The sequence below is a fragment of the Halichoerus grypus genome, chromosome 4, assembly GCF_964656455.1.
Source record: "Halichoerus grypus chromosome 4, mHalGry1.hap1.1, whole genome shotgun sequence".
Classification (NCBI taxonomy): domain Eukaryota; kingdom Metazoa; phylum Chordata; class Mammalia; order Carnivora; family Phocidae; genus Halichoerus; species Halichoerus grypus.
The window spans coordinates 46,930,601-46,949,815 of NC_135715.1; the positions used below are offsets into that span (position 1 = coordinate 46,930,601).

Consider the following 19,215-nt stretch of genomic DNA (forward strand, 5'->3'; position numbering starts at 1 on the left):
TTTGTTTTTTCCTATCATCTTTGAATGGTGAAATTTCTTTAGTAAGTCAATTCCAGCATACAAATAAGCATTGTTCATTTAGAAAAAATGCTGAAAGTTTCAAATATTTATGTGGTAGTTTAACATATGTGGTATAAATTACACATAAGTGTACTTAAATAATTCAAGTTATACTCCATTTATTTGGGTATCAAATGTTTATTTTTTTTCCCTTTAGAAACTTATATCCCAAAATCAATTTCAAATGAATGCTAAGCAATTTATTATAATCATAAAAGTAGTGTCATTTACTAAAAGTTTTTAATCTTTCACTTAGTTCCATTCCTGCTAGTTCTTTACTACTCTGGGCCTCATTTTGCCTTGCCTTGGACTACTTCCCAGCTTCCTAAGCGTATCCCTGTCTCCCCAGGCATTGACATAAAAATAATCTCTTTAAAATGAGACTTTGAACTGTTAACTCCTGAACCTCCAATGGCTCCTGGTCAGCTGTCCCATCACTGGGCTTCTCACAACCTCTCAGTCTCATATGCCCCGTTCTTAGTCTCACACCTTCCTACTCACATATATCCAACACGTTGTTTCACTTCATCTGTGTTTCTGAGAGTGCCCGGTCATCTTCCCTCCCCAAACATCACTGGGCCAAGAGAGATAAACATTTTCTGAAGGAACAGTCGGCTTAAATGTCTCCTTCTCCAAGAATTTTCTTTGATCCTCCAAATCCTGTCTGGGTTTTCTTTCTCATGACTGCGTGAATACTCAGGGCATATCTCTCACTGCACCAACCTCATGGTATATGTCAAGTTTTCTTACTACAGTGTGAGCTCCTTGAGAACCCAGCCAGTGCATTAACTCATCTTTGTATCCCTGGCACAGTTGTTCATTAAAAGAAAAATAAGTGATTAAATAAATGAGTGAATGAAAATCTCTCCTGGAGCCATCATTCCTTGGTATGCTCAGAAAATATCAGGGACCCACACTTAGGAGAAGTGTAGATCTTGTGCCCAGACAAGAAATATATGCACCCTTGTGCTTGATGACAAATAACACAGTAGAGTCGATGCCTACATTTGGTATGATACATTTTTTTGAACTTTTAGAGCTTCTATTCAATATAATTATTTAATATATATAATATATAAACATATTAAATAGTTATTCAATATATATGAAAGAATCAAGAATTAAGCTCTCAAGCATAACTGCTTACATCTTTAGATTAATAAGTCAACGAAGTGCGATGACAAATCTGAAATACCTGCTTGGAGACACAGAGGTCTCTCTATCACATGTTATAGGAATGGTATGAAAAGATGCAAAAAGCTCCAGACCAGCAAATTATAAACCTGGAATTAGTACTACCTCTAACTCTAATTGAAGACTCCTATTAAAGTCATTGAATCTGTCTGTTTTCTTACAAAACAGGGGAATTATACTTCAGGAATCTTTCTACCCTAATGTTTTGTATATGGCTTTCAAAAGAACAGAGAACCTGCAATAGTAGAACATGTGTTTCAAGCGAAATAATGGAAAATATTTAGAAGAAGCTTAAGACCTATTAACATTATTTTCTCACAGTTCTTAATTAACAGATGAACTGATAACCATTCTAGATTGTCGTAGGTTACAGATTTTTACTCCAATTTTCATAGAAGTGTGCATAATATTAATATAGAATTTTATTTGTAAAAGTGAAAAAAAAATATTGTCCTTCTAAAAAACCATTAAAGGAAAATCCTCTGGTTGTATCGGAGTGTTTGAAAGATACAGTAATTCTGGGAAGGGTGCACCTGCCCCAAGGCAAAATGAGTTCTTAAAAGTTTGGGAAATACTGGCCCAACATTCCCAAATTGGAGTGTTTTAGCAAAAGTCATTGCTGTGCTTACTAAAAGCAAGAGAATCTCAAAATCACATTGAGTCTATAGTAAATCATGCAACACTTGTTAGGGAGGCTTTACGATGAGAACAAATGTGAGGGTGATAAAATCTCTCTATTTTCATGATACCAGCTGCTGGATTCTAGAAGCAGATGTTTGCACACGACAAAAAGAGATGTCATTGAAACTTTTAAAGTTAGGTGAACTATGGGACATTTGCAAAGTTTGGTAATCAAAAATAAGCTGAAGCTGCTCACAGTTCGGGGAATATTTTATCCAGTAAAATGTAAAGCCAAATGAATTCTGCGAGTCCTAAAAGACAGCATAAGAAGGTGAAAAAGTTGATATTAAGGTGCTCTTAAAAAATGCAGTCCAATAAAAACTTATAGGGCTTGAAAATAATAATTCTTGGAAAATAATACAATTTCTTAAATGCCACATATCTGAATCATAAAGCAGCAGTGCCTTTAAAAATTTGTAAGTGATTTCTTCCTGGCATTAAATATTCAACAGTTCCTTCTCCCCACCCCCATATATGGCAGTAATTTTCCATTTCCTTCCTAAGACAAATTGACTATTAGTAAGTTTACAGCAGCATTTCTTTAAAAATTATTTTCAGAGATTGCGAGATGGCTGCTGAGGGGATGGACGTCGCCATCACCTCCGTGTCCTTACTCAGGTAGAAGCGATTTGCTGTTGCCTGTCATGGGAAGGTCTGGGAAAAGACACTGATGGGTTGGAAGGGTCCGGGCTGCAGTAACCACAGTGCAGCATAGAAAACAGAATGGAAGCTTGAGAATGAATAAAAAGTACTATCCTGGTACTTTCCTATTTCGGGTCAGTTCTAGGGGAAATTGCAAAGTAGGTCAAGATTGTGTTCAGTGTCCTAATCCTGTCTCAGTAACCCCCTCCCAAATCCTGGGTGCATGGTTCCACTCCTATTTTGGTGGACAAGAGCTTCACCTTCTATTCTCCCATTTCCCTGCTACTTCTTTAAATCATTCCTTCACGGCAAAGTATAGGTTGTAGAAACTTTTTTTTTTTTTTTAAGATTTTACTTATTTATTTGCCAGAGAGAGAGAAAGACCCCACAAGCAGGGATAGTAGCAGGCAGAGGGAGAAGCAGGCTCCCCTTCCCTCTGAGCAAGGAGCCCGATGTGGGTCTCAATCCCAGGACCCTGGGATCATGGCCTGAGCCGAAGGCAGACCCTTAACTGACTGAGCCACCCAGGTGTCCCTAGGTTGTGGAAACTTTAAACTCTTTCCTTTCTGGACATAATTAGAAATATGGTGAAACTGCAGTCATTCTGCAGTAAATTAGGGAGGGAGATTTGAAGGAGTGGGGCTCAGAGCCTTGCCAAACTCTGAAATCACCTAACAAATACCGCAGTCCTTTAAACTAGCCTAATCCTGTTTTGAATATGGGGCCCACAAGCAAAATTCAAGGACTGACTTGAAGGGAAAAAAAAAAAAAAAAAAAGGAACAACAACAACAAAAACAACAACAAAAATCCATTAGCTTTACTTTTTGTAGTTTTCCAGAATGTCCTCTGGGAAGAGGGAAGGCAACCCTTAAGATGTAATTTAGTTTTAAAACTGAATTCACTGGAGCAAATCTGGCTTATTTGGTATTTCTATTATTCTCAACTTTCTACTGATTTTATATTTATTAGATTTTAATCACGGATTCATTGTGAAATGTTTTGTACCCAGAATGTAATTTAAGAAGTCAGGTTTTCTAGCAGAAGCAAAAGGACTGGGGAAGCACAGAATTGAATAGAAAAAAAAAAAAATATATATATATATATAAGGCAATTAAATAAAAGGAGAAATGAGAGAGAATTTAAAAGAAGCAACTCCTGAGGATCAGAAAAGTCCTGGAATCCAGTTACAGAGGAAGGGACCAACAGGGGTCCCCTAAGAGGAGCGTTAGATTCCCTAATGGTGATCCTTCCACTGCCATGGCTAGCAAAGGCTGTCAACACTTACAATGTGCGATGCTAGTCCACTAGCTTCTGGCTTCAAGAACCTGGTTTCAGTCAACTATAAAGATAGCAGAAGACTGATTATCTTTGAAAAATTGAGAACAGTCCTAAGCTAGCAATAAGGAGCTCAGAGAAATCATCAGAGAAATAAGGAGCTCAGAGAAATGCATCAAAAATGCGTTTTGAACACTGCACATTTATTATTTGGGAATCAGTACAGACTATTGAATTTTAGGGAAGGCTTACTAAATCTTTTTAAAGAAGAAAAAGTTATTGCTAACAAGCAAAATACTTTGCCAAGTGGACGGAAATTCAGAGGTACAGGTACTTCTTTAAAGAAGTCAAAGTGGATTGCTTTACCTACCTACCTACCTACCTACCTACCTACCTACTTACTTAGAATTAATATTTGACAAAGGGAGTATGGAGACAATCTAATTGACAAATAGAGAAGCGGGCACAAAAATGCAAACAAATAGAAAGAAACTAAGTACATTCTTTGAGAATTTTTTAAATCCCAATAAGAGAAACTAAAATAACCTCTTTCTATTAGAGGATTTATTAGTATAAAATCCTTAAAGCTATTCCCAGTTTAGTGCCGTGTATCACCCCTTCAATTAACATCCCAAATTCACCTATTTGCTAAAAAAATGAGTAACATATACTAGTGTTGTATATTTGGGATGATGGAAGCAAAAAAACACAGTTATCAGGAATAGAACAAATGGGAAGAATCTGCGCAAAAGAGAAGAAAAAAGTAACATTTGAACTAATAATGTGAAATCTCAAAGGCCTAAGTCATTTGCAGAGAAAAACCATTATTAGCACAGAAAGTTCCATTGAAAATGTGAAGATTATTTTTGGAATGATTCTAATTTCTAAGTTAAAGAAATATTTTGATTTAGAAATAGAACGTTATTTTTCTTAATAGAAAAAAATTAAACAAGGAAAGAAGCTAACTAAATTAATATAAAATTGTAAAATATAATATGCTACTGATTTTTTAATTGAAATGTGTTAAAGCACTACTACAAATTTTTAGGAAGAGAAAAAGACTCATAAGCAGGTTTCTTTTTGTTTAGCTTTTGGTTTCTTTCTCCTAAGAGGAAATTTATTTTTGTTTCTTAGGAGATTTTTAAAAGGTATTAAAAATTAGGTTTAATATTTGAAATCCGACATGAGATAATTGCTTAAATACGGCTGTCATCATCTTTCATCTGTAAAGAAAATTATTTTTTATAGGTGTGCATTGAATTAATTTGGCATTGCTTCTCATGACGCTTTTCAAATAAATTAACAGAATACATTGACCAAGACAATGGCTGATTGCTTCTTCAAACATTTTAAAATTATTTCTGAGTAAACTGTTCATTACGTGAATAGTATAAAGCACTGGGTAAGAGGGGGGCTCTGAAGGCATATCATTTTATTTCTAATGCCGACTTCACTACTTACAGCTATAGAGTATTGAAAAAATTTCTTAATATCTAGTAAATGTGAGAGTAACACTATTTACCTATTTATGAATGCAATGAAAACTAAATAGGCTAATAAGTTTTAAGTACTGAATAATTCATTCCATGCATATGAGCTATTTTGATGTTCTCCCCTAAGGTTTGCATACATGAACTCAGGTTTTAACTTACTCTTCAATGTTTATTTGATATCTAGTCATAAAAATGAATCAGATTGTCTATTTGGAACAAATTCTCCCATTTGGAGACAAAGTTGTATAGAAAAGACACAAATTTTGGCTATATCTAGACCTAAGATAAAACTCCAACCTGCTGAGCAGGCTAATAAATTTCTCATAAGCTCAGTTTTCTTACATGTAGGATAAAAATGATAAATATTTTAGAGTTTGCAGGTTAAATAAGCTAACATTGAAATGCAGCTAGCACTGTTTATAGTAAATAGTAAAAACCCAGTAAATGCTAGTCTCCTCCTCCAATCTAGATAGGTAGATAGATAGGTGTAAACATGGATACATGAAAGAAAGAAAGAAAGAAAGAAAGAAGAAAGAAAGAAAGAAGAAAGAAAAAAAGAAAGAAAGAAAGAAAGAAAGAAAGAGAAAGAGGAAGGAAAGAAAGAAGGAAGGAAGAAAGGAAGGAAGGGAAAAAAGATGATGGACATAGAGATAGATAAGATGAGAGTTGGAGGTAAATGAGAGAGAAGAGAGATGAGAGAGGGGAAGGCGGAGACAGAGAGAGAGAGACAGAGGAGAAGGAGAGAGCGATCTCCCATCTCTACTAGTTACATACAGTTTCTTGAAGGCAGGCTCCAAGTCAAGTTTATTTTTGATGTTCCTAGAGAATCTAACTTTCCTCACGTATTGAAAGGATTTATAGATATTTATTAAATAAATGAATTAATAAACAGTCAAACAACCAATGAAATACTACTTTAGCTAATCCTCCAAAATCGTATTTTAAAGTAGAGGTCAGTATCTCTCCTATAATTCATAGATTATCTAAGTGTGGCTTTCAGGTTCCTAATAACTTTCCCATATTTATTAATAAGGACGTGTGGAAACTACTTGTTTTAGAGGAGACATTTGCATTAGCATTCTCACTCTTAGACTAGCAATTGTTTTATATGTAACATTAACTAAAATGTATGACAAATATATGTTCTTCTAAGAACAACAGCCATCTTCCTAAGGTATTATTTTCTAATATCAAAATTGAAAAAACAGATTTTCAGTATAAATTACATCTTCAGACATGAATGAAACCCCTTCCTTTTTCTATAAGGGTCCTTACCCCTTCCCATCAAATACATTGCTCACTTGGTTGATGAAAAAATTTAGAGTTAATGTGAACAGCATATAAGCTTTTTTTTGATTCAAAAAGTTTCTCATGAAGATATAATAAATGCAAACTCTTTACTTACTCTATGCGGCTTTACTAAAAGTAGTCAATGCATTATCTGTCAATCACTTTATTACACACATAAATGAGTCTATGTTAGGTTCTGTATTCACATATCAAGATCCAACAACCCATTATTTAAAATTTGTCTAAAAAATTAACATATTATAATATGACATAGTCAAAACCCATCAAAATCATTTAAGTCACTTCGAGTAAACATTCAAATTTGTAGGAATTATGAATATTCCGTAAGCATTCAAATACCTTTTACTGAAAATAATTTAAAACGCAATATTGCATTGTTAGACAGAAAGTTGCTATGGTATATTTGGCAGTTACAACTTATCAAAAGAAGGCTTTTTGGGAGACCAACCTTAAAATAAATCCAGCATAATTATATTCAGTGCAGAAATTTAAATATATATTATACTGAACATATGTATTTATCTCTGTATTGAATTTATATATGTGTGAACATGTGTATTAAAATTTCAACATGATTTGAGAAATTAATAAACATGGTATCTGTTGAAGTATGTGTGATATGACAGACTGCACTACAGGCAAAAATTTATTTTCTATGAATTGTCAATCAAGAAACGACTTAGAAGAATAAATGACTATGTCACATAGTTTAAATGTAGTTTCTCATTAAAAAACTGAAATAATAAATATTAGGTATATTTAAATACCATTAGTATTTTGAAAACTAATATTAACAAATATAACATACATTTGTAATTCTGAAATCTGGTTTATACAATAGTTCTTTTCATTTTTTATAATGAAACATAAAAACTTATTTCCAGGGTCTAAGTCTTACATGTAAGAGTTCCTTATTTCTCTTTGGGTGAATCATTAGCAAATATTTCATTGTGTTTGAAACAATAAAAACATCAAAACTAATAAAAAGGCATATCAAACAAATAAATTGAAGATAGATTTTTAGAAAAAAAATATGTATTTATTAAGAAGTGTTTCTTTTTTATATCTCTATCAGGGTCAACAAGTACATGTTTATTTGACATCCATGCAGATTTAGATGTAATTCCAAAACAGGAGCCAAAACTCTGGCTTCGCTGTAATTTGACTCTTGAAAAACGACTCTGAAGCTCAAATTCATACTAAAAATAAACAAACATTGCTAAGAGCTACAAAATTCCAATCAGGTTTTCATTTTACCTAAAAGTGGTGAATTTACTAAATTTAATCTTGTAAATTAGTATATTAAGATGTGCATATCTAGCTAATACATGCCCTATTTTCCTTGTTAATAAAACACAAAATGGGAAAGGTTAGGAAATGTCCATAAAGATCCGAACAATCTAGTGACTTTGGTCAAGTTCTCATTTTTAGAAGATTACAGACTAATATCCATGGTCTTCCTTTTTCTGTTGTTACTGAGGTATTGAATAGCTGCTTTCTGTCTGGGACAAGCTCGGGATTTGCTGTTTCTTTTGATATATTATCAATGGTCCATTCCACCGTGATAAACTGCAACTCTAGTACTAATAGGTTTATAATGACTGCTTAAGCTTTACACTTTGTAAGCATTGGAAGGCTTCACTCACCTTGTTCAAGTGGTTGGCTTTTAGCTGAAGTCGTTTTCATCTTGAGTGCCTCCCTAACAGACATGTCACAGCAGGAGCCTTTGTTAGTGTCTTGGTCACTGTCAGCCTGATCACTGTCCCCGTGCCCACTGTCTCTCAGGCTGGCTCTTTCTGGGTCCTTAAACGTGGAGCTACTGAAATACATATAAAGAAAAAGAAGAGAAAGTGTTGTCTCTACGAGTTTGAATCTGAAGGGTAGTCTCTTGCAAAGCAATTTTGACACGAATGCAAATGGGGAAGCCGAGAAAGTTATTTAATAGGCCTTACCTTTGAACAAACTGCTGCCTGCTGCCCATGTAATTGGGCTCTGCGGGAAAATTGTCTGTCTGCGAAAGAGAAGGAAAAAAATACGTATAGTTGTACACTGGACAAATCTCCTGCGGAGCAACAAGATTTCCTAGTGGAAAAATGATTAATAATTCAAAAATTCCCTTAATCTTCAGATTTGTACATTTTAATTAAACTGGAAATTGCTGACATGTAATTATGTACTCAGAACAATTAAATGATTCCGGTCCACAAATTACCTGTTAAAGTAAACAATGAGCCTGTCATAACTGGCATTCTCTGTTCCTACCAGGATGGATCACACTGTCTGTGTAGTTTCATTACTTAGATATTAAGATTGAACATTTGTGGGAGGTGTGGAAAAATGACCTAATTTCTCCATATTAAAAGTGTGAATTATTTAATAATACTCATTTTTAAACATAATGACATCATCTGCTGGGATTCTATGCCCTCCTTGATGTAATATCACTTAAAGTCATCCATTCCTGAATTAAGAGATACAGGGCCTTTACTTCAAATTTTGCCAAAAACAATTACAAGCATGGCACATGTGGCTGAACTCATCTCTATAATTCATCCTCATCTACACTCCTAGTATGGCATTGAACTCGAACTAGACAGTGGAAAAGGGTATTACTTCTGGTTATTAAAAACAAAGTAAAACAAAAACAAGAAATAAAATGTTACTTAAAATATTGAGAGTAAAGACATTGAGAAACCAGGCTTGTTTTTGTGGTTGTTTTTACTGCTTCCAAACTGATGTGGAGGGCTGCCAAAAAGAACTGAATTCTCCTTGTATCATGGAACAGAGTCTTTTGGGAGAAAGATACTAGATCTTTCATAGATCTCCCTATACTGTACATTCATACACATCACTTCTTCTTGCAGCTGACTCAGCGACAAAGGTTCTCCTGTTTTCTGCATCACTTCATATCACACCATTGTGCTCTGAAGCAGCTACGGATTCGTGCAAGATCATCCAGCATGCAAGTATCAGTGACACCGGAGCATGCAATTCATGAAGAAGAGGGCCCAAGGTAAGGCTTAATGTAGTACAATATGTATTTTCCTTATAAATAAAGCTAATTTAAACTAACAGTACCCTTTTTTCTTCCCATGTAATAATTTAATTTTGTGGCTTTCTTAAACTATTACTGGAAAGAAAAAAAAAACAGATATGTTAAGAGTAATAGCTAAAAGTACTACCTAAGTTTCACTGTCTGTTAAAAGTTGGGGGACAGGAAATACCCTCATAAATTTCTTAATCTATAATCTTTTTCTGTTGTTGTTCAAATGACCTTTATCAAAGTGCAAAGATGAAGGTAAACAAGGTCAATACATTTCTCACTTCTAATCCACTTTAACCAGTAGTTGGTAGCAGACATTTTTCATTAAAATGTTTTATTAGTTTTTAGATTCTGTGAAGCACCTTAATTTTTCTTTCCATAATGGCAAACTATCAATTCTTAAGGATAATGATCTTCTAGTAAAAATAATAGTGGAGGGGGTGGGGGAGGGGCGCCTGGGTGGCTTAGTTGGTTAAGCGTCAGACTCTTGATATCAGCTCAGGTCTTGATCTCAGGGTCGTGAGTTCAAGCCCCACACTTAAAAAATTAAATTAAATTAAATTAAATTAAATTAAATAATAGTGGAAAACAACACTGGGGCAAAATGTTTGTAAAAGAATTTTGCCAATTTTTAAAACTACAATTACTTAAAAACTCCACTTTTTAACTTAATAAAATCTGTTGAATTGGTCAAAAACATGTATGCAAACCATTATTGTTGTCAGTTAAAGACTAAGCCATGAGTATCTTAGAACAATTCAGAAAAACATAATCATGGGTATTAAGGAGAGGGTAAAATGTGAAGTGAAAGTGGAAACTCTAGTTTTCATAAGTGCTATTATAAGTAACCTTGTGACTTTAATGGCTTTAATTAGGTGGAACATCACAGGATATGGATCCCTATTCAGTTAGACACAGGGAGACAGACTGGAAACTTCCCTTCCTCTGTTCTAATAGGGACAGTATCTGAAAGTGTTTGCCTATTGCTAAAGTTCTAAACAGCTCTGATAAAATACAGGACTTAAATGAAGAAATAGAATACATTTCCCCACTGAATGAAGAGTTATTTTTAAATTATGTGTATGTGTGTGCATGTGCATGTGTGTATGTATGTTTGCATGTATGCATCAGAGTGTTTGATGAACACTGAACAAGAGTATTGCTATCAAATGTTATTTTGATGAAAATAGAAACATGAGAGGAAGTCATAAAAAAAGGGATTTTAGAAAAAAAGAAAGATGAGAAAAATAAAAGTAGGGAGAAAGGCAAGAGAAAAATAGAGAAGAGAAAGAGAGAAACAAAAAGGTATATATACTGTGGAGGAATGAGGGTGGAGAGAGGTAAAAAGGAATGTAAAAGAAAAAAAAAAGAAAGAAAGGTTGGTTTATTATCGGAGAATTTCACAAAGTACAACTTTTAAAAATTTGCAGCTTAATAAGTAGCAGAATATCAGAAGTTTACTAATAATGCCTGCATTTACCCATTAAAATAGGTAGAAACATGAGAAATTGTATGTGTGTTTATAATTACTGTAATGAAATAGCCATTTGGCCTTTAACAAACATATAACTAACTCACTATAAAACCCACACTGGTTTTAATATAGAAAATAACATTTTCATTATCCAGACTCCAAGGGTGTCAGAAAACTCATTTAAAATAATCTGAATATAAAATAACTGTATTTGCATAGAAAAATGAAAATAGACCCAAAACAAAAGCCATATGTACCACAGCATCATTTAATTTAGAAATAGAAGGGCTTTAAGATATTTTCCAATAATGTACTCTAAAAATTTAGTTCTACCTTGCACATGTCTAAATCTTAACTTTTAAGTCTAAGAAGAAAGTAAAATTCAAGGTCAGACATTTGAAGCTTTTTAGGTCTCAGCAGAGTAATTAAATATGAATATTTGTAACTCTTGAAAACTTTATCCTCTTCCATACAAACTAATCATACAAACTAATGTTTTCCCTTCAAACACAACTTGAATGCAGTAACCTTTACTTTTAAAACATATAATTTGTTTATTTTTTATTTTTATTTTTATTTTTTTAAAGATTTTATTTATTTCTTTGACAGAGAGAGACACAGCAAGAGAGGGAACACAAGCAGGGGGAGTGGGAGAGGGAGAAGCAGGCTTCCCGCGGAGCAGGGAGCCCGATGCGGGGCTCGATCCCAGGACCCTGGGATCATGACCTGAGCTGAAGGCAGACGCTTAACCGACTGAGCCACCCAGGCGCCCCTGTTTATTATTTTTTTAAAAGTACCTGGAATTAGTAGGTCATTACATAAAAGTTCCAAAATAAACACCTTAAAAACTTTAGAATATGATGATCTTTTTAATCTATTTCAGTCAAGATACAAAGACAGAAGTTGGGGGATTTTTTAGTGATTATTTGCTCATAACAAAACAGATATGAACTATCTTATCAAACTGAGTCCACCCTCCTAGTTTGACTTCTTTGTTTTACTGTTATTTTGTTTGCTGAATATGAAAACTTAGATATTCTTTACTTTCCTTTGTACAGAAAACACAAAGAAATAAGCAAGTAATCACTTAAACAGACACACAAAGTGGATAAGTCTGCGTGATATGAAGGGTTTCTTTGATTATTTGCCTCTATGTATTTCTCCAAAAGTACTCAGTAGATTGTAGTCAATTTATAAATGATATTGAAAATCAGAATTTTTGTCAGCAGTAGTCAATAACAAACTATTCCTAAAGTATATCAGAATGTATATATTTATATGGTCTACAATTTGCTCATCCTATTATAACTCTAGAAAACAAATCATAAAAACAAGCGTCCATGAGGAAGACCAAAAGGAAGCACCTACTGAAACTGAGCCATGTTGGCTGAAATTAGGTAAGTTCTTTATTTGTGGAAGTAGATTAATTTGATATGACCACTTACAAGTGCCTAAGAAAGTTGAGTTGAAAATGGATAGTAAAAGGAGTCAAAATAGATTTTTTTACTATTAAAATAGTAAAAATAGAAAATTTTAAAATATATAAAGCATTTGATAAAAGTCATCTATTAATGATAAAAATTCTCAGCAAAGTCAGAGTAGAAGGAAACTTCCTCAACTGTATATAGAGCATCTAAAAAAAAAAAAAAGTATAACTAACATCATGCTTACTAGTGAAAGACTGAAAGTTTTCACCCTTGGCTTTCACCACTTTTATTCACCATAGTACTAAAAGATCCAGTAAGTTCAAAAGGCAAGAAAAAGAAATAAAGGATAAATTAAAAAGGAAGGGGAAAATTTTCAGTTATTCTATTCACACATAATATTGTTTAGGCAGAAAAAAAGAAGGAATCAAAACAAACAAATCACAAACAAAACTTCTTAGAACCAATAAATAAGCTAAAGTTGCCATATTCAAGGTCATCACACAAAAATCAGTCATATTTCTGTATTCTAGCAACGAACTATAGAAAACCAAAATTTCAAAAGCAATACATTTATCATAGTTCCCTTAGAATCAAATGCTTAGCAAAGAAATATTCTCAAATAACAAGTACAGAATCTGTATCCTGAACATGACAAAAAATGATGAAATAAATCAAAGAAGACCTAAATAGATGAAGAGATATATTGTGTTAGTGGAGTGGAAGACTCAACATGGTAAAGATGTCAATGTTCCTCAAATAATCTATACATGTAACATAATAACATTCACATTTACAGCATGATTTTATGTAAATATAGACAAGATTCTGAAATTTATAACAAGAAGCAAAGTGACTGTAATAGGCAAAATAGTTTTGAAAAAGAATAAAGTTGAAGGAATTACACTATTTTGAGACTTACTATGAAGCTACACTAATCAAGACAATGTAGTACTGTAGACAGAAAAGACACATAGATCAATAGAACAGAAGAGACTGCCCATAAGTAGCCCATAGAAATATGGCCAATTGATTTTTGACAAAGTTGCAAAGGCAATTCAATAGATAATTCAATAGAAATAAACCTTAACCTATACCTCACATTTATATACATACATATATATGTGTATATATACATATGTCAAAATGGATCATAGGCCTAAATGTAAATGCAAAACTATAAAACTTTAGAAGGAAACTTAGCAGGAAATCTTTGCCACCTGACATTTGGCAGAGTTCTTAGACATGATACCAAAAAAGCATAATCCATAGAAAAAAAAAGACCCAAACTGACACAGCAATTTGGCATTTACCTTAAAGAAATGTAAATTAGACTCACATGAAAGATTTGTACATAAATATTTACAGTAGCTGTTTTTGTCAAAACTGGAGTCAGCTCAGATATCTTTCAATAGGTGAACAGATAGACTGTGGTGCATGCATGCAATGGAAAACTATTTAGCAATAAAAAAATGAACTAGTGATGTAATAACATGGATGAATCTCAAAAGCATTTTGGTGAGTGAAAGAAGCCAGTCTCAAAAAATTGCATACAGGATGGTTCCATTTATAAAACTTCTCAAAAAAGAAAATATCAAAAACTGTTATGACAAAGAACAGATCAATGGATGCCAAGGTTTAAAGTTGACTACAGATAGAGCATAAAGAAGCTTTTTAGGGTGATAGAACTATTTAGTATCCTGATTATGGTGGTGGTTTCATGAAGTTTTATATATACATGATTAAAAATACATAGAACTCTACACTCAAAAAAGGGTTCATTACTATATGCTAATAAAAGGTAATTCCAAATTAAATCTAAAATGACATCTGCATGTCATATATACTGAAGATCCTTCTATCTCAAAGAAGATTATAAAACTACAAGCTCTTTTATTAAATAACTACAATAAAGAATGTTTCTGAACTTTGTCTTTTAAAATTACACAGAGCCAACTTTTAAAACCTATGTAGAAATTCCATATTCATTTGGACAGACTACAAATGGATTCAGATATAAAGATGATTTAGCCACACTAGCAAACCCAAGCAACAGTTCTATAAGACAGCCACCTTAATATGAATTATTTAGCTAAATTTTCATTTATTTCAAAGATGTTTTTCTTGTGTGCAGTTCCCGTTTTCCCAGCCATAACATAAATACTTCAAATGAAGTTTGCAGACTGCATTTATTGCAAAGGAACAGCTTTTTTTTTTTCTTCTTTTAAGTAGGCCCCATGTCCAATGTGCAACTTGAACTTGTGACCCTGAAATCAAGAGTTGTATGCTTTACCGACAGAACCAGCCAAGCACCCAAACAAAGGAACAGTTTTTAGTTTAGTTTTGTTTTGTTTTTATTTCAATGCAGGAAAGAAACATGGCTACATTTTGAAGAACTGGGATCCATCCTCAGAAACAGTGAGTTTTTAAATTTAGAAAATGCCTTGTAAATTGATTCTACATTTGGAAGTGAATAGAATATCTTTGTAAAGACTCTAAAGACATTTAATTGAAATGATTAGTATCTAAGATGTACTGAAGTGTATGCAAAATATCATCAAAATAATTTTGCAACTTTGGTGGTAAAATTAGGATATACTATTTAAAATGTGTGGTTTTATATTTTATATGAGATAATATATGAAAATTTCTTAGTTATCGAATACAATTCTTGTTATAACTTTTACATTAAAAAAATCCTACATGCAGCACTGTAATAATCATGAAATAATGATAAGTGGGTGTAAGTCTGGGCAATTTTAAAACAATATTTGGATTTCTAGAAAGTGAGACAACTGTGGGATGAGAAAAATAAAGACCTCATCTTTTTGAGTCTCATTTCTAATTAATTTCCAAGAAAAAAATATCAGAATACTATTTTCCAAAAGTATTCCTGCAAAAGGAAGAGAGAAAAATAATTCAAGCATTAGGAAAATGGATTGTACGTTAGTTTTCACCATCGTAGATGCTATTTCAGTAAATTCTAGAATTCAATCTGTGATTAGTGCAATCACTATGTGATATATATATATATATATATATATATATATATATATATATACACACAATACCTTGGTGCTAATTTGCCAGTATTCTCTTATATTCCCCATTACAGAGTCATGGGGCAGTCAGGAAATTTCTTATGGAGAAAACAATTTTTGACAAACCAAACAGCTCTGGCATTTCCAGAATCACTGATGTGGAAACATAGGGAGCAGTGGTTCCTAAACTGCTGGTATCTTTGATATCCTTTTACCTTTTTATGTCTGTTTCTTTATCGAAGAGGAGACCTTTGAGACAGAGGCTCAGTGGGTAAATTAATTCCACAAACATACCTTTAGCTTGGACCCTAGGCAATATTTTAAAAATCCAGCATTCAACAATGTAAAATTCACAGTATCTGAGATCTGATCAGGAATTATAAGGTATGCAATAAACTAGGAAAATATAATCCATGGCTAGGAGAAAATCAATAAAAACAGATCCAGGCACGAAAAATATGATGGAATTAACCAAAAAGAATCTTAAAAATCTGTTAGAATATTAAAAATATGGTCAAGAACATGAAAGCATGAACTTGAGAGTGTCTCCTTAAATTTTGAGCCCTCAGTACCTCCCCTGTATCATCTTCATCTTGGGCCTCAAGGAGAGAAATAGATGATACAAAAAAAGACCCAAATGTAACTTGTAAAAGTGAAAACTACAATATTTGAGATTAAAAAATACACTAAATAGGACTGACAGCAAATTAGATACTGAAGAAGAAAAGATGCAGTATTTTGTACCAAGTTCTAAAAGCCTTTGCCTCAATAATTTTATATATATAATACTAAATTTATCCTTTGCGTTTGTACAAGTTTTACATATTTGTGTCAACATTGTCTTTTTAAATTTGTAATATACTAGAAAGTAGAGACAGGTATGTCAAATACAAGAAGGATCTCCCAAAGGTTGCAATACAAATATGAAGAAAGTTTTAATTCTAGAGGTATTGATTTAGAATACCTTCTCTTTTTGTTAAAGAAAAGTGAAAGCATGTCCTTAACTCTTTGAAGTCATCATTAAGAGAGAACTTACTTCTTGCAAACGAATTTGGGGGTGGATGTGTAGTTATGGTGTTAAATCATATCATTATAGCTTCAGCTATACTAAGATGATCAGCGTTTTCCTGCTTCAGAGGTATAGGGGAGTGGAATTTTGAAAGTTCTTTTGAATTAGGGACATAAGGTTGACTGCATATATTGATGCCATTGGGTTGAAAACAAAGCCAAACAAGTTGAACTTTTCCCTTAATTCAAAGGCACTGCTTTTCACATTGATAGTGAGCATTCTCTTTGCAGCAGACTGAACACAAGGGAGAGTTAAGAGGTGAATAATTCACTTTAAGCCTTTTCATACCGACATTGCTTCTGATAGCTTTGCCTTCAACAGAATATATGGTGTGGTTCTTTCTACATTGCTGAAGTAGGCAACAGCATTTTAAGCCACCACTTATAAAGTTATCTGACAGCACCTATGGCTTTGGAATTTTCGAAGACCATGAGGTATGGCAATAACTGTATTTATCAATGACTTCCAAAATAATCCTTTTTATACAAGTATAGTGTGGTTGACATTTGTGTTTTGCAACTAAAGGCATAATAAAAACCCAAGGAATTCTTACCACATTTAGCAAAAACTAGCTTTGCTTTGAATTAAAAATGAGAGGACAAGAACAGCCACATCCTATATGTGAGCATTTTAAGTCTACTGCTCAATTAGGATGACTGGGATGATTTTTTTTTTTTAAAGTAATGTGGCTGTATATTAAAAGCTCTTGCGGGGCGCCTGGGTGGCTCAGATGGTTGAGTGACTGCCTTCGGCTCCGGTCATGATCCCAGGGTCCTGGGATCAGAGCCCCACATCGGGCACCCTGCTCCGCAGGAAGCCTGCTTCTCCCTCTCCGACTCCCCCTGCTGGTGTTCTCTCTCTCTCTCTCTCTGTCTCTGTCTCTCTGTCAATTAAATAAATAAATAAAAACTTGAAAAAAAAAAAAAGCTCTTGCAAGTGTTAACTCTTTGGTAAATGACACTGATAACTTTAATAATAACTTGTGTGCCAGAATTTAATTATGTAATTTATGAATCTTAAAGAAAACCATCTTTGACAAGAAAGAAGAAAATTGAGATAATCAAAAGGTGAGAGGAGTGCTATTTGTTATTTATAAAAGCACACAGAATAGAGAATACTGTACATTCTTTTTTGATATTTGCTGAAGCTTGGAGGCCATAGGACACCAAGGTGCCACTGAATGTTAGATGTGCTTTCTCACTGGCAATGCCATAGAGTTATGCCATGAGTTGATGTCTTAGGGGAAAAAGTCCAAAATTCGAGTTGCTAACTTCAACATCTCCAATTAACCCATTCTCTTCAGGACAGTCAGCCTCTCCATGTCAATCTTAGCTAATACTTAGTCTTTTCTTTTTCTTCCAGTGATGGTAGTGGTCGTGGTGGGGGGGCGGGGAGGGGTTGGGAGTTCTATTCCTTTCTGTTTTTTATTTGTTTGTTTGGTTGGTTTTTGCCATCTCTCAGCCAGATATGTTGTCTTAGAAGACTCTCCTCTGCTTTCCTCTTATCATGCTCTTTTTCTGTCTCTATTAAGAATATGGAAGGATTATCCCACTGGAGGGAATACCTAAAACTGGATTCTCTGCAAATGGGCCTCCAAACTAAGCAGTCAAAGATATATGTAGCCAATGAAAAGTCATTAGAAGTCTGAACTTCTAGAACTCTGACATATGAAGAGAAAGAGAGAAAAGGGAGGGAGACAAATTGGTGACTTACGATTTTACTTATTATCCCCATGAATGCCGAGTCTTCTGCAAGATACATTTCCTTAAAATCTTATTTTATTAGGGTTAAAGAACTTGCTAAAGTAAAAGGAATTTTTTATAAATTGATTTATTTAGATTCAAACCAGTTTTCAGTCTAATTCATTTAGCTAATATGGACTTATTTTGAAATCTTACTGCACTGAATCTAAATTTATGTAAATCGTGTCATTGTGCACTTTCTGGGGTAGGAGGCTTGGAGTATGCTGCCCTCTATTAAGATCCACAAAACAGTATGAATGATATTTATTATTCATTCTTCCCAATTGCCCTAGAAGTCATAATAGTCTTACTGTCTACGTGGTTTCTTTAACAGAGAAACTACAGCTAACTAATTTTCATAAAGTTACCCATCATATAACCGATTTGTTGCAGAACAACAACCCTTGCCGGTGACTGCCAGGACCAGTCAGTTGCTGCACTGCCTCTCTAAGACACAGAGAAAAATAAGGCTCCATCCCAATATTTTCAGAAGTAAGTTAATGAGAAATTAATGTAACTTGCCTTGAAGTGCTTTTAAAATTTTTTTTTGTTACACACTAAGAAAAAAGAGTGCTACTATCGCCCTAATAATAAGACAACTCATTGAAAAAGTCTGCACTTTTACCTTTTTACACTTGCATGTTAAATTATTTGAATATGCTGAACATTATGTATAACTCCAATAACTAGATTTCTTTTCCTTTGGCCAATAACATAAAAAGGTGATAATGGCCGTTTATTACCAAATATTCTAATGCATGCAGT

The 19,215-nt window shown here is 33.5% G+C and overlaps 1 protein-coding gene and 1 long non-coding RNA gene across 5 annotated transcripts in view; one reads left to right on the forward strand and one right to left on the reverse strand.

Moving 5' to 3' along the window:
- PCDH17 (protocadherin 17) overlaps positions 1–19,215 on the reverse strand; it is a 97,880-nt gene that overhangs the window by 53,430 nt on the left and 25,235 nt on the right. For 2 of the 4 annotated variants that reach the window (XM_036094733.2, XM_036094729.2), the window contains exons 2-3: positions 8,610–8,668; positions 8,304–8,476 (exon numbers count right to left, since the gene is read on the reverse strand). In XM_036094733.2, the coding sequence (XP_035950626.1) occupies positions 8,304–8,476; positions 8,610–8,668 (232 nt within the window). Of the gene's footprint in view, positions 1–7,734; positions 7,857–8,303; positions 8,477–8,609; positions 8,669–19,215 lie in introns of those variants that run through there. The other 2 variants (XM_036094735.2, XM_036094732.2) reach the window with 2 other exon arrangements.
- On the forward strand, positions 9,580–17,478 carry LOC144381568 (uncharacterized). The gene is made up of 4 exons (XR_013446930.1): positions 9,580–9,670; positions 12,489–12,571; positions 14,967–15,016; positions 17,390–17,478. It is a non-coding gene; the product is annotated as an uncharacterized LOC144381568 (long non-coding RNA).